This window comes from Nicotiana tabacum, chromosome 12 (genome assembly GCF_000715075.1).
Source record: "Nicotiana tabacum cultivar K326 chromosome 12, ASM71507v2, whole genome shotgun sequence".
Taxonomy (NCBI): domain Eukaryota; kingdom Viridiplantae; phylum Streptophyta; class Magnoliopsida; order Solanales; family Solanaceae; genus Nicotiana; species Nicotiana tabacum.
The window spans coordinates 99,738,496-99,762,568 of record NC_134091.1 but is presented as its reverse complement, the minus strand read 5'-3'; the positions used below and the strand labels follow the sequence as shown (position 1 = coordinate 99,762,568).

The 24,073-nt window shown below is 37.6% G+C and overlaps 1 protein-coding gene and 1 non-coding gene across 2 annotated transcripts; both read right to left on the bottom strand.

Moving 5' to 3' along the window:
• Positions 1–205: 205 nt before the first annotated feature.
• On the bottom strand, positions 206–7,393 carry LOC107817109 (D-aminoacyl-tRNA deacylase). Its single transcript, XM_016642883.2, has 8 exons — positions 6,716–7,393; positions 5,564–5,706; positions 5,333–5,396; positions 4,227–4,279; positions 3,972–4,027; positions 2,800–2,874; positions 1,800–1,988; positions 206–568 (listed from the first exon to the last, which is right to left on the bottom strand). Exons 1-8 carry the CDS (start codon positions 6,999–7,001, stop codon positions 481–483), a joined length of 954 nt encoding a protein of 317 aa, XP_016498369.1. The 5' UTR covers positions 7,002–7,393; the 3' UTR covers positions 206–480.
• Positions 7,394–7,474: 81 nt separating this feature from the next.
• TRNAV-UAC (transfer RNA valine (anticodon UAC)) lies at positions 7,475–7,547 on the bottom strand. The gene has a single exon. It is a non-coding gene; the product is annotated as a tRNA-Val (tRNA).
• Between the last annotated feature and the right edge of the window lie 16,526 nt (positions 7,548–24,073).

The window sequence follows — 24,073 nt, the reverse complement described above, 5'->3', positions numbered from 1 at the left end:
GGCAGGGGTGGGTGGGTGGGATAGGTGGGGGATGAGTGGGAATGGGGAATATGATGAGAAATGTTAAAAAAGAGTTTTGAAAAATGTTTTACATTATAGGGAAACATTTTTCAAAATATTTAAGCCAAACAGGAAGAACTAATCATAAAACCACGAATTCGTGGTCAGGATTCTTTAATTAGTCCAATAGGAAGAACTAATCATAAAACCAAAAGCGCAACATCGAAAGGTCAGTTTAATACAGAAGTGAAAAGATCATTATACTTGCCTATATTGATCTTCAAATATTGTTTCCCTTCTTTTTTTCCCCCATGGAATACAAGGTTCTTTTCTAGTGAACGAAATGCTTCTATTATGATTTGGAATCTATAGCTTCAACCTTCTCTACAAGTACATCTAATCAAAAAGGTATGGAAGTTGTTGACCTACACAACTTCACCTAGTAATAAGGAACTAAAGAACTGCTAAAGTTGTTCAAAATCAGCGGAAGTCACCAGGCTTTCCAATTTTGATGTCCTGTGCAACTAAGAATTCAGTAATTGCATTCTTCTGCCATCCCTTGAAACTCCTGCAACAGCATTCAAGTATAACAAAATTATGTTACTCTAGTCAAAAAAAAAGGAGAAAAACAATGAACGCTTTACGATATCTACTGAGATAAACAATGAAAATGCTGTTAGCGCCATTTGGCCCACCCTGTCCATCCCAAGGTCAACACTTTCTCTCCATTTAGTCGAATGATACAATTTTAATTTTATGGATGAATATCAAGTAAACCATTTGGAACTGAATCTAGCTAAGCAAAGAATATTTTACTGCCTTCACACTTCTTTTCCGTCCGCTCTTCCCGAAGTGAGCGGATTGCATTATCCATAGGGGCTTATAGTTTAATTGGTTGAAATGTACCACTAATAACGGTATTATTGTAGGTTCGAGCCCCACTAAGCCTACAAAAGCACTACCTTGGCCATGCAACCCAAAAAGATAGAAAGACGGCTCGCTTGAAGAAAACACTTTCAGAGCCTGATACCTGCCAAACCCCCTCAACTCGGTAACAAGAGTCAGTTATGGAATAGCCTTTTAATCAGCTTTCCCGTTCTTAAGGATTCTTTGGCTTCCGGCGCACGAAGCAAATGGGCGTTGTGCTGGGGTAAGTTTTGGGGTGGGGTGCGAAGAGACTGAAAAATTGGTCCGAGGAGATCGATTTCAACTGAGTCATCGAAGAAGTAGAAGAAGAGACTGTATTTTCAGCTGGATAGGGTTGGGGGGCATTGGGGGCAATCTCCCCTTAGCTTGATGATGGAACCATTATTGGATGGATGGACGGGGGTCTCTATGATCCTGAAAAAGGACTCTAGGGAAAGATTCTATTGTTCTTTCCATATAACAAATCATTAGAAAAGCTTACAATCTTCTGTTATCTTCAAGGTTAAGACAAAGAAAAACTAGATTTAAATATCAATACGTAGAGAAGAACAAAGTCTAGTTAACAGTGAAAATGAAGTGTATGCAAATATGCATTACATTCTAGAAAAGTGCAGGCTCTTCCATACTAAGATCATCTTCTCGTTGTCTATCATGTAGCATTCTGTATCAATTTATTCAAATTGATAGTCGTCCACAATAAAGAGAATGAAGGTGGACAACTTGAAAAAGTTAAACTTACTGAGATGGTCACCCTTTGATGTAAAACAACTTTTCACCATCTAGTGATACTTGTGATATATCTAATTGGAAATTGGCATCTTCTTTTCATTGTCTAGAACCAAAAGTCAAACTTTTCTTTCAAATGAACTTACTTCTGATCAAGATGTGCCAGAATTTCTCCACCAGGAAAACCTGCTTTGGTAGCATCATATGCTGCTCTAATTGAGTCTCTCCAAGTCCCGGCAATATCTTGCGTGCTAACCTTACCTTTTGATGGACCAGGATCTTCCATTGGCAAGGAGTAACCAGAGAGAAGTTGGCCGACCCAACAACCATCCTTCCTGTGAGCGAACGAAGACAAATTTAACAAAACGTGTGCTGGAATATAGCTTCAGTTTCATTATGTAACAATTTGGATTACTTCATGAAGTTGATGTAAATAAAGCTAAAGAATCTGTAATTTCCAAAGAGCAGCTGAAACAAGTCAAGCAGTTATATTCTAAGTTGCTCCGACATGGCAGTTTAGGTGCCGCACCCGTGTCACGACACGACACTAGTATGGGTGTGGGTATAGGATCCGTACCGGATCTGGTCAAACAATTTTGGGTACTTTGACCACGACAGGCGGAAAAATTCAAGACGAGATACATTTGATTCCCGAAATCAGAACCAAAACAAGGGTAAATTTGAAGAAAATAACATACTTTATCTAGGAAATCAATCCTTTACTTGTCTACAACTTGAGAATAAAAAAGAAATCCACACTTAACAAGCTATACGTAAGTATTCCACAAAATTTTTCATAATTAAGAGATATTTTATTTTATTGAATTATTTTTAGCCGGATCCCCGCACCCGTATCCATACTAGGATCCGTATCGTCGGATCCGACCTCTAGATCCGCACCGTGTCGAACACCTGCACCTGTGTCCGAGCAACTTAGGTTATATTATATTATATTATCTGCTCGATAGATAAATTGAAAAGCAAAGTAAAAAGATGCAGCGAAAGAAACCTTTTACAGTTTAACTACGTCAAAGTTAGAAATGCAAATGATCATACATATTCCGTAGGTACAAAACATACTAGATTATCTTAACCAAGCAACTGAAAAGGAGAGGAAAGAAATAATTCAGTAACCAAATTACTTACTTTATCACATCCATATGTCGTGGCACATAATGTCCTCCACCAATCCCTAGAAGGACTTTGTTATTTGCAGATGCACTGGAAGACAATGGAATGACTTGTCAATTCAAAAGCATTCTGAGAACATCTATTACAGAGAAATTAAATTAACAGCTAGAAATAAAATAATCATCACTTCAGGCTAGTCTATGTAGCTAATCTCGAACAGTTAATAAGGTGCAAAAGCTGTGGACACGAAAACCATAGGACTGACAGAACAGAGATGAACAGAGGCTGTGTTTCAAAGTCAAAACCAGGAAATACAAAAGTTAGTTAGCCTCTTTATTTTCATGCTGGTCACGGTAGACCATTTTACAGTTGAAAAAGAAGGCCTTCTCATGCTCCATATATGAGATCATATTCTGCTCCCTTGCAGCCTCATTAACAACATTTGGCCTATTGCTGACCACTGCCAATGTTGTAAAGAAAAGAACAACTGCAGAAAGCTTGTGGAAGTTACGGGAGAATGAAATACAAGGTCTTAAAGAAACCGGCAGCTTCAGAAGCAAATATCTACACAGACACTCTGAAGATGAGGATCTAAATTCCAGCAAAGAAACTTAAGTGGGACTGCTAGTGGGTGTTGTCTCAGACGGTGTTGATTGTTAGTTGTTACATATTTTGCAAGGCTGCAGTTCCACAACAGAATCTATTTGCGGCCAACTTAATAACTGAAATGAAATAAGAATGTTGGTTAAAAATTGGAAATATTGTTCAAGGGCAATGAGAGCAGCCTGGCAGCTTTGGGAGCATGTTGACGGGGAACAGAAGGCTATAAGTTGCAAGGAAAGAACAATATTGCAACAAATTATGAAATAAATAAAAAGCTCTGCCTGTAAAACCAATGCTAACAATAGTAAAAGTAACTTAAGGAAGAACGCCGGTTTGCAACATAAATGTGTCCCCTAAACTTTACTATTGCTTTACTCAATTTCTTTTCTTTGTCGGGAGGTGGGGTATGGGTTAGGACCTTTTTTTTATAATTTATATGGGTTAGGACCTTGTCGATACACACAATTATTCTAGCAATTTACTTCTTCAGATAGAAGAGTATATTCAGGCAAAAGAAAATGAGAAAAGAAGAACCTAGGATATTTGAGGGATATAGGGGAACAACTTGCAGATGTAAACAGTACCTGTTCCAGTTTCCAACTGGAGGACCACCTCCAAGTCCAAGTCCTTCCCAGACTAACTGCAATTACACTATATATTTGTTAGAGAACATCAAAACACGTAAATAGTTCTGTTTTTGGATGGACCAGACAGGTAATGTAGGAGAACTAAATAAATAAAAGGAAGTCCTTGGCAGACTAACTAAAGTTACAAATATAAGACTTTCGAGTATCGACATTCCTGACCAATAAAGCAGCCAATAACAAAGTACAACTTACTAGAGCAACAACACGAGCAGCATCCTGCCGCTTCCAGTACTCCTCAGTGCTACCTAGCTCAAGCAAGTAATCAGTTTCACAAAACACATAGCTGATCACGTAAGCGATGGAGTAAAGTTGTGCTCTTGTTGAAGCAGAGCAAAGAGATAAATAAGAGAGAAGAACAGGACAAAATAACTATATAGACTCAGCATCCAGTCGTGCACAAAATTAATGGCATCCCACCCCCCACCTCCAACCCAAAAAAAAAAAAAAAAAAAAAGAAGAGGAAAAGGAAAAAGAAAAAGGAAACAACAAGAGTCACCTAATGAAGAAATAGGGTAAAAGTAAACAGAGAGAAATCTAAAAATGAGTTAGTCTATGTCAGCCTATGTGTATAAAGAGGGTACCCTCTTAGAAACAAGAAAAGAGGGGACACACAAAAAAATGAATCAATCCAATGCCTGGCTAAGTAGAAGTCTCGTGGACCTATATCCTTCAACTGTTAAATTGAGTGTTGCACATTTCGGTTATTATTCAGTTAGTTACCAAAGAATGCTCCAGAAAAAGAAAAAAAGAACATCTACACTACAGACAAAAGATAGCTAAAAGAGAATAAAGGCAACAGCTTACTTATCTCTTATAACTGACTTACAGCCCAATTGGACACCTCTGCTTGCTTAAAATTTAGGAATATTTACCTTGTTCCCTCATCCTTGCAGTTATTTCTCTATAAGAACTTCTTGTCCTTGATCTTGTACTTCTCCCTCTCCATTTTAAAAGTAAGATCTACTTTTATATTAAAAATTGAAAAAGGGAAAGAGGAAATAATGCTAATGCGTAATCAGTACAGGTACCATTTTCTTCTTCCCAATTTTGGATTTTACTTGAATCAAATGTAACTCTGCTGCACTTGGTGCAGTAAACTACTAGATCTCCCTTCTATTCCATTTATGGCTTATTTAGTCTGTCAAACATAGAATTATGTGCATCTCTTGGAAAATATAGATCTTTGAATCTACTTGCTAAGTGCTATATAACATGGATGTATAAGACGTAAATAAAGCACACTGGATTATTTCTTATTGTGCGAACTCCAAATTTAAAGAGGACTTCATTAAGCTTACCTATCTCGACGAACATTGTTGGTTTAGTTGTCACAGGTCCATGATGAGTAGCTTCAAAAGTAATCTATACCAGCCAGGAAAAAATAGTATTACATATTACATATCAAGTAGAGGGAAACAAAAATAAAGAAGATATTTAAAGAGAATTGCCAGGATTATCTAGAAAAAGAATGCTTTTTTTGACAAGCCACAAAAGATTGATCATGGGGCTGGTATAGAAAAGAGCCATACTTCAAATTCGGGAACGAGATTATGAGACTCAGCAATTTTATTCAAAAGAGTCATCCATGGCCCCATCCTTGGATTTGGTGGTGCCGCCCACCCTGGCCTCCCTCCTTGTGGTGGAACATCCCCCTCTTTCAAATGTGGCACCCCTAACCAACATTAAACATAATTAGGACCTCATTAAGGTGTCTGCAAACATCTAAGCCCCATACATCAAATATACCATTCTCTCTCCCAATTTTTAAACACTGTTTCCATGTTAAGACGCTTCGTAGTGTTTGACAATCATCCCAAATAATGATTTTACAAGTTTTCAAAATTCAAATTCATTTTAATATACTCCGACAGGCGACGACGACAACTTATTTGAAACTCTCTTCCATTTTGGGATGTTCAAAATGATTGACACCATTAACTAATAATATTATTCTATACCCTTTCTCACAATTTTTTAAGAACTCAAATTTGTTTTGAAATTTAAATTCAAACTTTGATGTGGTGTTATAAACAATGAAAATCCAAGGTATTATTATATAGTCAAATTAATATTAAACTTAAAATTCATTTAATTATAATCCTATAATATTGCCTCCACAATAGAATGCATAAGTCCTTTTCTTTTACATATTTCTCAACTCTTGCTCCATAAAATGTGTTGTAGTCTATGTACTTAAATGTTGTTGTCAATCCCTCTAATACTCAAAAACATCACAAGAAACACTATGTTACATCTTATAAAGTACTTAAAAAAAATAGTTTCCTCCAAACAAAATAACTCTATATAACTTTAATATCTACTTTCATTTTTCAAAAGGTGATGTTTGGACCGGCTTGCCGCACCTGGGGTAATCCTATGGGTACTTCCTACCTCCCACCAGCACATGCATATAAGAGATAACTAGGTTTCACCAAAGCTTAGAAAGACAAGAAGAAATCACCTAGCCTTTTCTGCTTCTACTCCAATTTGAATTTTAGTCTCTCATGGTTCATTCCAACTTCATTGACGGCTAGACCGAAACCAAAACCAAAGTGTTAAATATTTTCTTTCATTAACACTAATATAATAATATAACACAAAAAGGACAATTAATATCAAACACCTTGTACAATCAAACATCGGTCATATAAAATGAGACAAAGAGAGTATACTACTCATACCAATAGGATGGATGGTGAGAGCGGGGCGGTTAGAGACAGCAGTATGTTTACTAAGGAAGATAACCTCGTCGACAGACTGACCAGTAGCGTTCTCCCAACGCTGATCCAAATCATCTTCTTCTACAATGCCTTTGTCATGTTCTAACAACCTGACATCTCCATTGCTGTAACTTCTGATGCCTTGATCTAAGGTGGGTCCCGATTGCCACCCTGGCATAGCTAACAGCTCCTTTGCTGGGCCCATCGATGCTGGATCCGTCGTCGTTGCCACCACTAGCTTCACCATTTTCTCCGCCAGTTTTCTGAGCTCCAACTTTTTCGCAGATCATTTATATAGTTTGGCGTTAAAAGATCCAACGGTGGTGCTGCCGCCACATTGGCAGTAGTTAGGCTCTTTTTGGTTAAATTATTTAAGTTTTAGGGGAAATTGGATATAAAACCCTCCAGTTTTTAAAACACAAGTTACGAATTCAAAACACACGTCGAAAAATTCTTTTCAAAACTATACAAGAGTGGCCAAATTAAAACTGGAATATTTGAAATCTATTTGAGAAAAAAATGAAAAAAAAAATAAACAATAGGAATTTTAACAGGAAAAGCAAAAGGCGGCTCACAATTCTACTTTATGGGAATTTTTCTGTGGGTATTTTCTTAAAAGAAGGTGTTTTTGACTATTGTTTCTAAAAGAAGAATCAAATAGGAATTTAACAGGAACTGCAAAAGGCGGATGACAGGTATTCTGGTTCTAGATTGTAAAAGTGTTGATGCCCAGGATCGAACTGGGGACCTTCAGTGTGTAAGACTGACGTGATAACCACTACACCACACCAACTAGCTGATCATTAATGCATGTCATCTTCTAACAAGGCATTAAAATGGTGTTTGTTTGACATTTTCCCAGCAGAACTTGTAAAAAAATATAGTTCTCAAATTGTAGCTCGAAAGGGTATTTTAAGTAAAAAAAAAAAAAATTTCTTGTAAGTTTTCTCATATTTTAACCTGTTTAGTGCATAAAGTTTATTTCTATGATTAATCATAGTTAAGTGATAAAAGTTATATGTATAAACATGTGTCGTGTATCTATTGGTTGAGTGTAAATATCAGGTGCAAATAAGTATTTACTGATATGGCTAATGCATTTAGAATTTTGTGTGAATTTATATATCAATTTCTTAATATTTAAATACTTTCTTAAAATATAAGAAGTTACATAAAAGAAAAGTACACTAAATACTCTTAGGGTTCTATAAAAATACTTTAAAAGTCAAAGAAAATCAAAATAAATTTATATGACTGAGCCTTACTTATTAAATGCTGGAAGTAATTTATTTTGAGAAAAAGTGACAAAACAAGGAATTTCTTTTCGGTAAAGGGAGACATGTTATTGAGCGAATCAACCAAAAACACATAACTTTGAAGTTTCCTTAGAAGGAATTTTGAGATAAACTACTAGTACTATTATTATTTTAAAAAAAAACTATTGACAACTGAAATGTTTTAATTAATGAAGTATTCCTTTCCACTAATTTTATCTTATTATCTTAATATTTTCAGCAAAAATATTTCTTATCCACTTGAATCCGCAATTGTGACATGTAATGAGACCACACAACACGATATAAGTGACTCAGAGGATTGGAAATATGACATGCTACATGGGGAAATTGTTAGAGAGGTAGAGAATTTTGAGAACAAACCCAAGTTAAATCTGGAGGAAACTGAGACAATCAATTTGAGTGATTAGGAAACGATTAAGGAGACCCGTATCAGTGTCCATCTTTCACCATCCGACAGAGAAGAGTACATCAAGTTTCTGAAGGAATATGAAGATATCTTTGTTTGGTCCTATGATGACATGATAGGGCTAAGCATGTCCATAGTAGCCCACAAGCTACCCACTGATCCAGTGTGCTCGGCGGCGAAGTAGAAGCTTAGAAAGTTCAAGCCAAAGAAAGATGGAAAGCTCAGGATTTGTGTCAATTATAGAGATCTAAGCAGAGCCGTTCTAAGGATGATTTTCTACTTCTAGATATACATATCCTGATTGACAACTGCGCCAAGCTTGAACTACAATCATTCATAGATTTCTTTGTTAGTTACGATCAGATCTGGATGGACGAGGAAGCTACCGAGGACACTGCCTTCATCATGCCATGGGGAGCATACCTCTATAAATGATGCCATTTGGCTTTGAAATGTCGAAGCCACCTATATGAGAGCCATGACTACTCTCTTTCATGATATGATCCATAAAGAAATCGAGGTCTACGTAGACAATATAATTATTAAGTCCAAGAAGAGTTTGGACCATCTAGTGGACCTCAAGAAGTTCTTTGACTGTCTACGAAAATGTAACCACCTTTAGTCCTGTAAAATGTGCCTTTAGGGTCCCCCGCTAGAAAGTTATAGGGTTTCATTATCACTCATCGATGGATTGAGTTATATCCATCAAATTTTAAAGCAATCTAGTAGTTGCCACCACCAAAGAACAAGAAAGATTGTGACGATTTTTCTCGACCACCTCAACTATATTAGTCCTTTTATAGCACAATCAACAATAATTTGCAAACCTATCTTCAATGTTAAGGATGGATGCTGCGATAGGATGGATCGAAGAATGTCAAAAGGCTTTTGACAAGATCAAAGAATATTTGTCCAAACCTCCCGTGCCTGGAAGGGATTCCCGACTTAGGTTTTGTTGAGATGCATCGATGCTAAGGAAGCATCTAGATTAATTGAAGAAATATATGTTGGGACCTGTGCACCTCACATGAGTTGGTTCATATAATGACCCGGTCGGTCATTTTGAGAGTTGTAGCCTCGTTCCCCCATTTACTGTTTATTTTATGCTTAATATTTGCTATGTGACTCACCGAGGTAGTTGGTTCGGTTCTGGGGATGTTCCGGAATGAGTTGAGATACTTTGTCTCAAGGTTGGGAGCTTTAGGTGAAAAGGTTGACCAAACATTGACTTATGTGTGAACGACTTCGGAATGGAATTTTGATAGTTCCGTTAGCTCTGTTGGTTGATTTTGGACTTAGGAGTATGTCCGGATAGTGATTTGGAGGTCTGTAGTTGAATTAGGCTTGAAATGACGAAAGTTAAAAATTTAGAAGTTTGACCGAGAGTTGACTTTGTGGTTACCAGGCTCGGATTGGGATTCTTGGAGTTGGAGTATGTCCGTTGTGTCGTTTGTGACTTTTGTGCAAAATTTGAGGTCAATCGGACGTGATTTGATAGGTTTCGGCATCGAATGTAGAAGTTAGAAGTTCAAAAGTTCATTAGGCTTGAATCGATGCACGATTCGTAGTTTTAATGTTGTTTGATGTGATTTGAAGGATCGACTAAGTTTGTATGATGTTTTAGGTCATGATCGACTAAGTTTGTAGGGAACCACTCTAAATTGCATAATGGTTTTTCAGTGTGACGATGCCTTATGTGCCATGGAAAATTAGGATATACTTTGGATGTGTTTGGTATGAAGGAAAATGTTTTCCTGAAAAATGAGTGGTTTTATCACTTATTTTCCCATGTTTGGTTGGTCTCCCTCCAAGATGTACATACGACTTTCATCGAATAAGGCTTTCCGTAGAATTCTATATGTATCTATGAGATCGAGTATGAAATTCTGTTTATTCACTTTAAATTGAGTATTCGTTTCCCTCCCTTTCCTGCTAGGATTGGAAATAGTGTAAAAAGAAGTACTTCGAATCATTGCTATTTGACTCAGACCTGTTCTAAAAAAGTCGAGGTATTTCGAATTGTTTGTTGACACGGACAAAGTGAGGGAAACCCTTTGAAACTATTTCAATATTGAATCTTGGACATATAAGAGTTCCGAATCGAATCTCTTTAGAAAGAAGATCTTTTGTCTAATGGTAGCCTGCTCCAGTCCCCTTACGAAACTTTCGTTATTGGGTTAGCCATACATTTCACATGTTTCTAGCGATTCACATGGCATCATCAAATGATACAAGTCTTGGATAAGAATCTACAGCGCGCTAGAACGCTCTTGTTGACGATCCTTTACTCCGACAGCATCTAGGGTTCCTCAAACAATGTGATATCTCACACCGGGTAAATCCTTAACCCTTTCCCCTCTTACTAAGACTACAGAATATTCTTGTAAATTATGGCCAATACCGGGTATATAAGTGAAAAACTTTTTTCGGAAAAAATATTTTCTAGTACTTCCTTAGAGAGTAGAAATAATTTTTTAAAAAATAATTTTTTATGCTACTTTCCTTACCCCCTTCCCCCAAATTCCCATATTTCCTGTGCTCTCCCCCTCCCCCCCCTCCCCCCCCCCAAATAAATTTTCAGAACTCTATTTTCTTCAAGAATTTAATTATTCTTTTAAAAATTCACACAAACTCAAAAGGGACTAATGTGCTGCTTTACTTTTTCACTTAAAAACAACGTTGAAATTTGTGCTACCTAACTAAACAAAATACTTTTTTTTTTTATTGAAAAAGAAAGTATTTGTTCTACAACATGAAAAAAGTATTCATTTTGTTAAAATGAAAGAAAATACTTTTTCTACATCATGAAAAGAAAATACTCATTTTGTTGAAACGAAAGAAAATACTTTTTCTTCATCATAAAAGAAAGTATTTTTTTTATTGAAATGAAAGAAAAAACTGTTTTACATCATGAAAAGAAAATCCTCATTTTGTTGAAATGAAAAAAATACGTTTTCTATATCATAAAAAGAAAGTGTTTTTTTGTTGAAATGAAAGACGATACTTTTCTACATAATTGAAATGTCGAAGCCACCTATATGAGAGCCATGACTACTCTCTTTCATGATATGATCCATAAAGAAATCGAGGTCTACGTAGACAATATAATTATTAAGTCCAAGAAGAGTTTGGACCATCTAGTGGACCTCAAGAAGTTCTTTGACTGTCTACGAAAATGTAACCACCTTTAGGGTCCCCCGCTAGAAAGTTGTAGGGTTTCATTATCACTCATCGAGGGATTGAGTTATATCTATCAAATATTAAAGCAATCCAGTAGTTACCACCGCCAAAGAACAAGAAAGATGTGATGATTTTTCTAGGCCACCTCAACTGTATTAGTCCTTTTATAGCACAATCAACAATAATTTACGAACCTATCTTCATTGTTAAGGATGGATGCTGCGATAGGATGGATCGAAGAATGTCAAAAGGCTTTTGATAAGATCAAAGAATATTTGTCCAAACCTCTTGTGTTGGTCCCTCCCATGCCTGGAAGGCCACTACTATTATACTTGTCCATGTTGTATTGGGCATTTGGATGTATCTTTGGGAAACACGATGAGACTGGTAGAAAAGAGAAAATCATATATTATTTGAGCAAGAAGTTCATGCCGTACGAAGTTTGCAACTCCTTTTTCGAATGCACATACCGTGCCTCGACATAGGCAGCACATAAATTGAGGCATTACTTCTGTGCATATACTACTTACTTGACATCGTGGATGGATCCTTTGAAGTACATCTTCCAGAAAACGATGCCTACTGGGAACTGGCTAGGTGGCATATATTGTTAAACCGGTTCGACATCATCTATGTGACCCCAAAAGGCATTCAAGGGACATGCATTGGCAAATCACTTAGCGTAAAACCTTGTGGATAGAGAGTATGATCCTTTGAGAACATACTACGCCGACAGAGAGGTATTATTTGTAGGGAAGGACATTCTGGAAGCATACAACGGATGGTGGTTGTTCTTCGATAGAGCCGTAAATTTTTAAAAAGTAGGCATTAGGGTCGTGCTGGTATCAGAAGCCGGTCAACACTATCCCATATCAGCCAAACTCAAATTTTCATGCACTAACAATATAATAGAATACGAAGCCTATATTCTGGTACTCAGCCTGATCATTGATATGAACATTCAAGAAATACTAGTGATCGGAGATTATCACTTGTTGTTACATCAAGTGTCAAGGGAATGAACTACTAAGAACACTAAAATCCTACTATATTTACATTGTGTGTAAGAGTTGTGCAATAGATTTGTCAAGATAGAGTTCAAGCATGTTTCTCGAATCCAAAATGAATCTGCGGACGCCTTGGCTATGTTGTCTTCTATGATTTAATTCCAGATAAGAATTATATTGATCTTATTCACATCAAGATCCACAAGCAACCCGCTTACTGTGCTCATGTTGAATAAGAGCTCGACAAAAATCTGAGGTTTTATGACATAAAGGAGTACTCAGAAAAGGGGAATTATCTGAAGTATACCACATGCACCCAAAAGCGCACACTGCGGAGGTTAGCCAATTATTTTTTATAAGCGGAGAAATAATTTATAAGAGGATTCCCGATGTAGGTTTTGTTAATATGCATCGATGCTAAGGAAGCATCTAGATTAATTGAAGAAATATATGTTGGGACCTGTGTACCTCACATGAGTTGGTTCATGTAATGACTCGGTCGGTCGTTTTGAGAGTCGTAGCTCCGTTCCCACATTTACTATTTATTTTATTCTTAATAGTTACTATGTGAATCGCCGGGGTAGTTGGTTCGGTTCCAGGGATGTTCCGGAAGGAGTTGAGATACTTGGTCTCAAGGTTCGAAACTTTAGGTGAAAAGGTTGACCAAATATTGACTTATGTGTGAATGACTCCAGAATTGAATTTTGATGGTCCCGTTAGCTCTATTGGTTTATTTTGGACTTAGGAGTATGTCCGGATAGTGATTTGGAGGTCTGTAGTTGAATTAGGCTTGAAATGGCAAAAGTTGAAAATTTAGAAGTTTGATCGAGAGTTGACTTTGTGGTTACCAGGCTCGGGTTGGGATTCTAGGAGTTGGAGTATGTCCGTTGTGTCATTTGTGACTTTTGTTCAAAATTTGAGGTTAATCGGACGTGATTTGATAGGTTTCGACATCGAATGTAGAAGTTAGAAGTTCAAAAGTTCATTATGCTTGAATCGATGCGCGATTCATGGTTTTAACGTTGTTTGATGTGATATGAAGGATCGACTAAGTTTGTATGATATTTTAGGTCATGATAATATGTTTGTTTGAGATACCGAGTGCCTCGGGAGGATTTCGGGTGGTTAAGGGATGAAAAATTTGGACTTGAAGCCTTTTTGGAAAATTCTGCCTTCAGGTGTGATCGCATCGGCGGGGGGTTTGGCCACAGGTATGGCTGGAGAGGTTTAGGTGCGAGGGTGGTTTGAGCTGGGGAATTTTGCAGCTGCGAAGGATTTGTCTGCACCTACGAGGTCGCAGAGGCGGAGAGGTGTCGCAGGTGCGAGATTGGGAGAGGAAGCCTGGAGGCGAAGGTGCGGAAGTGAATCCGCAGATGTGGATGCACATTTGCGCATGAGGGACCGCAGATGTGGAAGTGGGCTGGGGGTCCTGGATCGCAGAAGCGAAGGGGAAATCCGCAGAAGCGGGACCGCAATGCGGTCAAGTGGAGCGCAAGTGCGAGACCCCTGGACAAAACATTAAATTCGAAGGGTTCATGAATTTTCTCATTTTGGACTTTGTAAACTCGGTCTAAGGCGATGTTTGAGAGGAGTTTCGAGGGGTTTCTTGAGGTAAGTCACTTGCGGTCATTTCTATTCAATAAGATTTTTTCTCCATTGAATTTCCCACCTAGTTTGTGTATTTTTTATGTGTAATTTTGGGGGTTGAGGCTAGGGATTTGGAGAGTTTAATTTGGGAATTTGAGTGACGATTTGGTGTTGGATTTTGGTAAATTTGGCATGGTTGGACTTGTGGTTGAATGAGTTTCCGGATTTTGTAACTCTTATTGGATTCCGAGACATGGTCCCGGGGGCCGACTTTTGAGTTGACTTTTTGACTTTTGATTAAGAACTTAGCATTTGTATATGGAATTGATTTCTATAGCTTGAGTTGATCTTATCGAATTGTTTGTGGCTAGATTCGAGGCATTCAGAGGCCGTTTCGCGAGGCAAGGGCTTGTTGGAGTAGAGTTTTGCACAGTTTGAGGTAAGTAACACTTCTAAACTTGGTTCTAAGGGTATGAAACTCCGAATTACGTGTTATGTGATTGGTGTTGAGGTGGCGCACATTCTAGGTGACTAGCGTGTGGGCGTACACCGTAAGAATTGTGACTTGGTCTATTCCATGGAACTATATTATTGAATAATCTTGTTATTACCCTTATTTTCACCATGGGTTAGAACAATTGAGCTGTCAGTCATGTTAGAAATCCTACTTAGGCTACGTGTTGGTACTGTTCGGTCCCACAGAGGTCGTGATACATGTTTATTTGCTAAATTTGCCATTTTATACTCAGTCACAACTATTACTTGCATATTATATCTTAATCCTTGTTGTCCTTTATTGATATATCTTATCATCATTGTTGGGCTGATTATCATGATTCTTGTGAGCCCAAGAGACTGGAGAGATTAATGACTGAGTGAGGCTGAGGGTCTATTGTGAGTGATATTCATGGGATCGGATTGCACGCCGCAACAAGCTTATTTAATTCATGCCGGGATTTGGCTTATTATAGCGCTTGGGCTGGATTGGCCCCTCCGAAGTCTACACATCCATAGTGGGCGCAGTTACTAGAAATTTATTTACATTTTAGCAGGATCTGCCTTGTTTTTATTTGCATTTGGGCTGGATCTGCCCTGTTCTGTGTTGAATTTTATTGCAAAACCTGAAAGCATGTCTAAATTCTTGTACAGTTACTTGTAGATTTTGAATTTCGGAGATATCACTGTTGTATTTTTCTGTAACTTTCTTAACTGTTAATGCCGTATGTGGACTGTAATACTTTAACCCATCACGACTTTCTGTCCAAAGGTTAGATTTTTACTTATTGAGTTGGTTGTACTCACGCTACACCCTGTATCTCATGTGTAGATCCATGTATTTTCGGTCATGACTGTTGCTGATTCACAGAGTTTAGACATTTGGAGATCTTCGAGGTAGTTGCTTTGGCGTCCGTAGGCCTTGAATCTCCTTCCCTATCTTTCAGTTTATTTATTCAGTTCTACTTTCCAGATAATATACCAGACTATGTCATTATGTAGATGCTCATGTACTCATTGACACCCCGATTTTGAGAAAACTTATGTATTGAGTTATGATATCCTATTCCGTTTTATGAGATTTTTATTTATTTAAACTGTTTTAGTCTATTTCAAAGTTGAAAGTGTTAGAAATATCTGAGTAGTCGGCTTACCTAGTAATATGATAAGCGCTATCACGAAAGGTTGGGTTTTGGGTCGTGACAGTTTGACCAAGAAGTATTGAGGGTTGAGTATTTTAGGATGACAATGAAAATAGATTGCATCCATTATGTACAAAAATTCCATGAGTTGCAAGAGCATGCTGATATGATATGAGTTCCTCCCAATAAATACAATGTGACAAACTCACCTTGGCTTTTTGACACTTGGGGAATGGATGTCACTAGTCCTATTGAGCATGATGCGTCCACCAGATATATATTTATCCTTGTAGCCATTAATTATTTTACTAATGGGTCGAGGCTATTTCTTACAAGGTCGTGACAAAGAAGGTGGTAGCAAATGTTGTCCGAGATCATATCGTTTGTCGATTTGGGGTCCCCTAGTTAATCATCACTGAGAATGCCATCAATTTTAATGAGTGATATGATGTAATTCATGTGTGAGAAGTTTAAGATCAAGGACCGCAACTCTACTGCCTATAGGCCTCAGATGAGTAGAGTTGTGAAAGCTGCAAACAAGAACATCAAGAAGATATTGAGAATGATGATAGATAATTACAAACATTGGCATGATAAGCTACGTGTTGACTTACTTGGGTATTGCACCGCGGTTTGAACTTCCATCGGGGCGATGCTTTATCTCTTGGTTTATGGCTCTGAAGTCGTTATACCTGCCGAGGTAGAAATACTTTTCTTGAGGATCATACAAGAAGCTAAGTTGAGTGATGTTGAATGTCACGACCTAAAATCGTACCAAGTCGTGATGGCACCTAAGCCAATCTGCTAGGTAATCCAACTAACATATGACACAATTCAAATATATAATGATCAATAAATAATAAATACGATTGTGAAAATTTATACAACTATCTCAAAGACTGGTAGTACAAGTCATGAGTAATAAAGAATAAGAATAAGAATACAAATCTCATATGAAGAAATATTACATTATCCATTTGAAATTTACATAAACTGAAATATAAGTACTAAACTACCATGGATAAAGTGATACCTTATAACTAGAATGTTGGTACATCCTCAATGCTAGCCTTCGTCATCCAAAACAACTTAGCTCCAAAATTTGCACGCAAAGTGCAGAAGTATAGTATGAAGTATAGTATGAGTACAACTGATCCCATGTATACAGTAAGTATCAAGACTATTAATTAAGTAGTGATGAGGTTTAGTTAAAAAATACTCTTTTTACATTATCTGTGTTGCTCAATAACATTCATAATAATAGAGAAACATCCAAAAAGACAGTCATAGACACAACGAATATTAATAATAAGGTTCATAAATTGAGAAGAAAGCAGTAATCATATTCTTCAAATAACCAAGTTAAAGCATTTATAGTTTCACCAAATCCGTATATCAATACAATTTGCACCAAGAAGCTCTAACTCAAGTACTTTTACATGATTGCAAAGAGGCTATACATAATGAAGGTTATTTTATCAGCAATTTCCGAATAGCATTTTTATGAATGCTCCAACATGAGTTTAAATGACAATGCATGTTAAAGGCTAAACATATGCATCAAATATGATACTATCCAAGTATCCAACAATCTACTAACAAGTCCCATACATAATAAAAATGCATGAACGTACACATATCAATGTTATGCTTAAATGTTTCTACACGTGTCTAGGGTGTCTATGTACCCAATTCTGCCAATAAATCTCACGCATCTATGAATTGCACCAGACAATATATGTAGATGATAAGTATGAAGATATATAAATATGTATGCACACACAGAGCACATCATCCATGTGTCTGATACAAATCCGTGTATCTAGTACCAAGCACTATTCCAAGTGCCTATGCTCTCAGGGCCTAAAGCAACATTGGTAATCACCTGACTCCGGAGGGACGGATCCATTTTCAAGCATTAACACAAGAACCCATCATCATGGTTCCTATCATGTCATATCAATTTCATAACAATCCGTACGGTATAAACCTCGTGCCATAATCATCTCAATGTCAATCCACTCATAATGTCCCAGTGTCATAATTACATCAATCTGTACAAGACTCCACTCAAAATGTCCCAGTATCATAATTACATCAATCCGTATAAGACTCCCATTTTTAAGGTTGTATATGTATACTTTAGAGATAATCATTTAGAAGCATAAGGACATAATAAATAACAATGTGGGGACACATGTATGTACACATGAGATGATTCCTAAGCATGGAGAATGCGTGCATATAATGCATGACTATAGTCCCAACATGTAATCCCTAATCCAAATAATCTTCATGTCCAAATAAGCATCCAAACACTAAACATGATCTATTATAGACACAGGAAATTTCAAGTAGTCATACAACAATTTAAGGCATATCACAAGAATAACGTGTTCAAATATGTGTTCATAATATAATGTGTGACTATGGCCAAATCAAGTATATCAACAAATCTCAAGAATAGCTCATCGGCTCAAACAAAATGTCATAAGTTAAGACATGATCTCCAAGCATGAGTAATTATGCCACGAAGTCATAAAGATAAAATAGAGCATAAGTCATGAAGAACACACGTCCAATCAAGGCATAGCAAAGTCTAAAATGTACCTCAAGCATGCTATAACCTCGGTATCCGCATATACGCTTGTCACATTGCATATACGCCACCCTCAAAACACATAGCACATAGCAAATAATTCCGTTTTCATAAAAACTTCCCTCAAGTCGAGATTAAGCAAGATATTTATCTTATCTGGTTGGTCAAAATCGCAAATTATGTATAAACCTCATTCTTGCCTTCCAATCACACAAATCCAAGACAACATCATCCAAGGAGTTCAAAAAATACTATAAGAAGTGAACCAATCAATAAAGCTTCGATCATTGAAGAATTCTCAAAAGTCAACAAAAGTTAATCTGAACTCGCATGCCCAAAATTCGAAACCAATACCAAATTTCGTTGACCCATAACCTGTCGAGTTCAAATATATAATTAGTTTCCAAATTCGGGGTCCAAATCGGTATTCAGACCCCCAAAATACACTATCTTAAGTTGTATAAAATCCCAAATTTTACTTTGAAATTCCAAGATTTTGGTGTAAACATCCATAGGGAATCATGATATGTAATCAAAATCAAGTAGAAATTACTTATCCTCCAAATGTGGGTGAAATTCATCGCCAAAATCGCCTCTTACCGATCTCCAAAACTCAAAATAGTGAAAAATGAGCAATTTCCGATATTCTGGACATAACATACCCCTGGCAGCTATTCTTTCTTTGCCATCGCGACCTCCAGCCATGCAATCACGATGAGCAAAATGATTCAGGCATCCAACCCTTCTACACGAATGCGATAGCGAAGGCCAAATGGCCTTTTCTCTATGCGAACATGAGCTTCCTTCCGCGAACGCGAAAGCCAACCTAGCCCAGCCTCCCTGCTTTTACGCGATCGCACAACTCTCTTCACGAGCGCGATACACCACCTAGCTACACTCTGCAATCGCGAACACTTCCATGATCACTTAGCACAAAAAAGTTTTGCCTCTATTTCCTTCTACATGATCGTGAAACTACCCTCCGTGATTGCGATTCACTACAACACACAGAAAACCAGCAATCACAAAATGGCTCAAAATAATCTGAAATCACCTTAAAACTCACCCGAGCCTCTTGGGACCTCGTTTAATCATCCTAACAAGTTCATACACCTTATTCAAACTTTTCCATCATTTCAAAATATGAATAACAATATCAAAATCAAGAATCACGCATCAAACCAAAAATCTTCAAACTTTCATAATTTCAAAATTCCAACCGTTGACTAGAACCACTAAATCAACCTCGGACTTCTTGAGGCCCGAACCAAAACATACGTATAATTCAAAATCATCATATGAACCTATTCGAACCTTCAAATGACCAATCTGAAGTCGTTTGCATGAAATTCAAACCTCGGTCAAGTCTTTCAACTTAAAGCTTCCAAACTAAGAATTGCTTTACCAAACCACACCAAACCTCTCAAAAATCATAATCATCCATACTCATAAGTCTTAATACACCGTATGAAGCCACTCAAGGTCTTAAATTGCATAACAAAATTCTATAACTCATAATCAGTCAGGTTGTTACACTATACAAAATAGATATGATCAATTGGCTCTTATTGACGTGAAAAAAATGAATACGGTATGTCATTGTCATGACCCAAAACCTAACCCGTTGTGATAGAGCCTATCGTGGTACAAGGAAAGCGGACCTTTCCAAAACACTTTCAAAATTTAACAGAAAGGAATTAAGACATTTAAAATAATTCGGAGTTTTTCATAAAAATGGGGGGGGGGGGAGGGGGTAAAGCCCAAATAAAACATAAGTGCGGAAAAACAAAATAGCCAGACATCGTGTTGTCACCGAGTCATGAGAATCTAACAACCAATCTAGAAATAGAGTCTACTACATTCTGTGCCAAATGCCAATACAAGAGAGAAAAGATAATAAGAAAGGAGAAATAAGGGCTGTGGACGCCGACAGCTACCTCGTAAGTCTCTGATAATCAGTCCGCGCACGAACTCAACGACCGCCAGAACCGTACACTCCTGGATATGCACATGAAGTGCAGGGTGTAGCATGAGTACAACCAACTCAGCAAATAACAGAATTAAATAAGGAACTAAGAAGTAGTGACGAGCTATAATTTTCACTACAGTTCATATCAAACGTTTTCAGTAAAGAGTGAACATGCTTTAAAATCCAGTGGTATAAGTCTAATCAGTTCGAGCCCAAGTAAAACAGATATGAATCTTCCAGAAATTTCATAACAACATCGGATAACAATTAAGTGCAGTAATAAATAAAAGCATGTACAGCCTCTCAAGGTAGCAGTCACTCAACTCATCTCCTCAGCTCATACCCTCGGCTCTCAGCCCTCAATACACACTCTTAATAGGTACCTGCGCTCACTGGGGGTGTACAGACTCCGGAGGGGCTCCTTCAGCCCAAGCGCTATATTGCTGTGGCGTGCAACCCGATCCAATATTGTTGCAGCGTGTAACCCGATCCAATATTGTTGCGGCGTGCAACCCGATCCATATATATATATATATATATAGCCAGAAGGCTTGTTGCGGCGTGCAACCCTATCCATATACCTCACAGCTCGCAGCTTGGCACTCAGGCCTTACCTCAGTCACTAACCTCTCCAACAACTCTTATAACTTAAGCTACCAACAACGGAACTAAGTATTCCAATTCACTCCAAAACCTCCACGAAATCAAACAAACCATCCCCTAAAGACATATAACAACAACTAAGAACACATGAAGCATCAAATGGAAAATCATGGCTTAAATATACAAAACGAACGACCGAGTCGTTACATTCTATGTTATACCCCACATTCGTTATTCACCCGTGAAGTTGAAGATTGATAAGTTTGGCTTCTAGCGCAGCCAATCGTCCGGCGACACGTTATGGTTTAAAGAGGTGATTGCATTTTATCAGATTGTGCCGGCTGCTCCACCAAGCACAGTGGTCAGTGCTGGGTGACCCGTTTGGCACTTGAGGTAGTGGAAATTTTAGAACCAAATATAAGAAGTAGCGCAACTTCTCTCCCTTTCATTCTAAGTAATCGTATTAGCTTTAAGCCTTTCAAAAATGCACCCAAACTTTCTAAGAACTCTCAAGTGATCCAAGGATAAATCAGATGGGTGAATTTGGTGAAATTTAACGTAAAGAATCTCGTGATTATCACTGTAACATCTGTATTCTTGTGACTCTTGTTGGCATTTCTCCACTTTTGCATTTGTCTTTGGTTGTTGTTTCCTTATCATATTATTAATTGTCTTTCTCTGTGTTGCACTATTTGCTTTATTTAGGTGTATCTAACCTTGATACGCTATTTATTATTTCAATTTCATTACTGTCATTATTACACTACCTTACACTAGTTCAGTCCTTTATTTATTCTAGTAGGGCCTTAACCTGACCTCGTCACTACTTTACCGAGGTTAGGCTTGGCACTTACTGGGTACCTTTATGGTGTACTCATGCTAGGCTTCTGCACATCTTTTTGTGCAAATCCAGGTACCTCCTACCAGTTCGGACGTCAGTGAGTTGAGTCTGCATTTGGAGACTTCAAGGTACACCTGCCCGCGTCCACAGGCCTTGGAGTCACCTTCTATCCATTTCTATATTTTTTATTCTTTACTAGATTCAATTGTATAGGGATGACTTTGATATTGGCATAGAGTTTGTGACTTGTATTTCACCGGGTTTTGGGCTATTGTATATATACCGAGTTGTGGAGACTTTCCTTATATTAGTTGTTGAGTTTTGAGGCTTTAATTATTATTTCAGTTATTTCCGCATATTTGTTAGGCTTACCTAGTCTTAGAGACTAGGTGCCGTCACGACATCTTATGGAGGAAAATTTGGATCGTGACAAGGGGATAGATATTTTGAAGACAACCTTTCAGACTAGATATGGCCATTACGAGTTCCTTGTTATGTCCTTTGGCCTAATCAATACACCAACGACTTTTATGGATCTGATGAACCGGGTGTTCAAGCCATTTTTGAATATCTTTATTATCATGTTTATAGATGATATTCTGCGTATGTTCTTGATCAGAACCTAACAACGCAGAGCATTTGCAAATGGTATTATGCACGCTCCGGGATCGTAAACTGTATGCTAAGTTTTCTAAATACGAGTTCTGGTTGAACTCAGTGACTTTCCTTGGGCATCTAATATCAGATGAGGGCATCAAGGTTGATAATAAAAGAAATAGAAGCAGTTAAGAATTGGCCAAGGCCAACAACTCCTATAGAGGTATGAGTTTCTTGGGCTTAGCTGGTTATTACCGGTGATTTGTGGAGAGTTTCTCCTCTATTGTTTCTCTATTAATAAAGTTGACGCATAAGACGACCAAATTCCAATGGAACAATAATTGTGAAAAGAGCTTCCAGGAGTTAAAAAGTAGACTAACATCAACACTTGTTTTAGACTTACCCAAAGGACCAAAAGGTTATGTTATACATTGTGATGCTTTTAGAGTTGGGTTGGGTAGTGTTCTGATGCAGCACAAGAAAGTTGTTGCTTATGATTTAAGATAACTAAGAAAACACGAGCAAAATTACCCGACTCATGACTTGGAGTTAGCTGCTATTATATTTGCTCTGAAAATATGGCGTCACTATCTATATGGAGTTCATGTTGACATATTTACATATCGTAAGAGTTTGCAATACATATTCAAGAAAAGAGAATTGAATTTGAGACATCGAAGGTGGCTCGAATTGTTGAAAGCCTATGATGTTGATATTCTATACCACTGTGGTAAGGCAAATGTTATGGATGATGCGTTAAGTCGGAAATCAATGGGCAGTTTAAGGCATGTGAAAACTGATAAATTGAAGATGACTAAAGATCTATACTGGTTGGCTAATTTAAGTATACGATTTCTTGATACCAGCGACGGAGGGGCCATAGTTCGAAATACCGTCGAATCCTCGTAAATAGCAGAAGTAAAGGCACGACAATTCGATGATCCAGCCTTGATGAAAATGAGGGAAACCATTCCCCTTCAGAAAGAGCAATTGTTTGAAATATCCGAGGATGGAGTCCTTAGATATTAGGTCCGGTTAATGCTTGCCCGATTTCGGGGCACTCCGAAGACACATCATGGCGGAGATTCACCAATCCCAGTACCCTATTCATCCCGGGTTAACCAAGATGTAAGATGATCTTCGACAACTATACTAGTGGAACGACATGAAGAGGAACATTGCCAAATATGCTGCTTAGTTCCCAAATTGCCAATAAGTTAAGGTTGAACATCAGAAACTAGGAGGGTTGCTTCAGAATATGGAAATTCCGACCTAGAAATGGGAAATAATCAATATGGATTTTTTTACCGGATTACCACGTTTTCACCAAATGTTTAATTCCATATGGTTTATTATGGATAGACTCACCAAGTCAGCTTATTTCCTACCTATCAAAACTACATTCTCGGCTGAGGATTATGCTATGTTATATGTTAAGGAAATAGTTCGACTTCATGGAGTTCTAATTTCTATTATATCGAACAGAGGTGCCCAATTTATAGTTAACTTCTGGAGATCATTCCAAAAAGGTTTAAGTACGCAAATCAATCTTAGCACAACTTTTCATTTGTAGACAAATGGCTAGGGTGAGCACA

Excerpts from the sequence above, each read along its gene's own strand:
- LOC107817109 (XM_016642883.2), bottom strand. The coding sequence starts at position 7,001 with ATGGTGAAGCTAGTGGTGGCAACGACGACGGATCCAGCATCGATGGGC. Across the intron at positions 5,707-6,715 it reads TCTCACCATCCATCCTATTG|GGGTGCCACATTTGAAAGAG; the intron begins GTATGAGTAGTA and ends AATGTTGGTTAG. Across the intron at positions 1,989-2,799 it reads CGACATATGGATGTGATAAA|GAAGGATGGTTGTTGGGTCG; the intron begins GTAAGTAATTTG and ends GTTCGCTCACAG.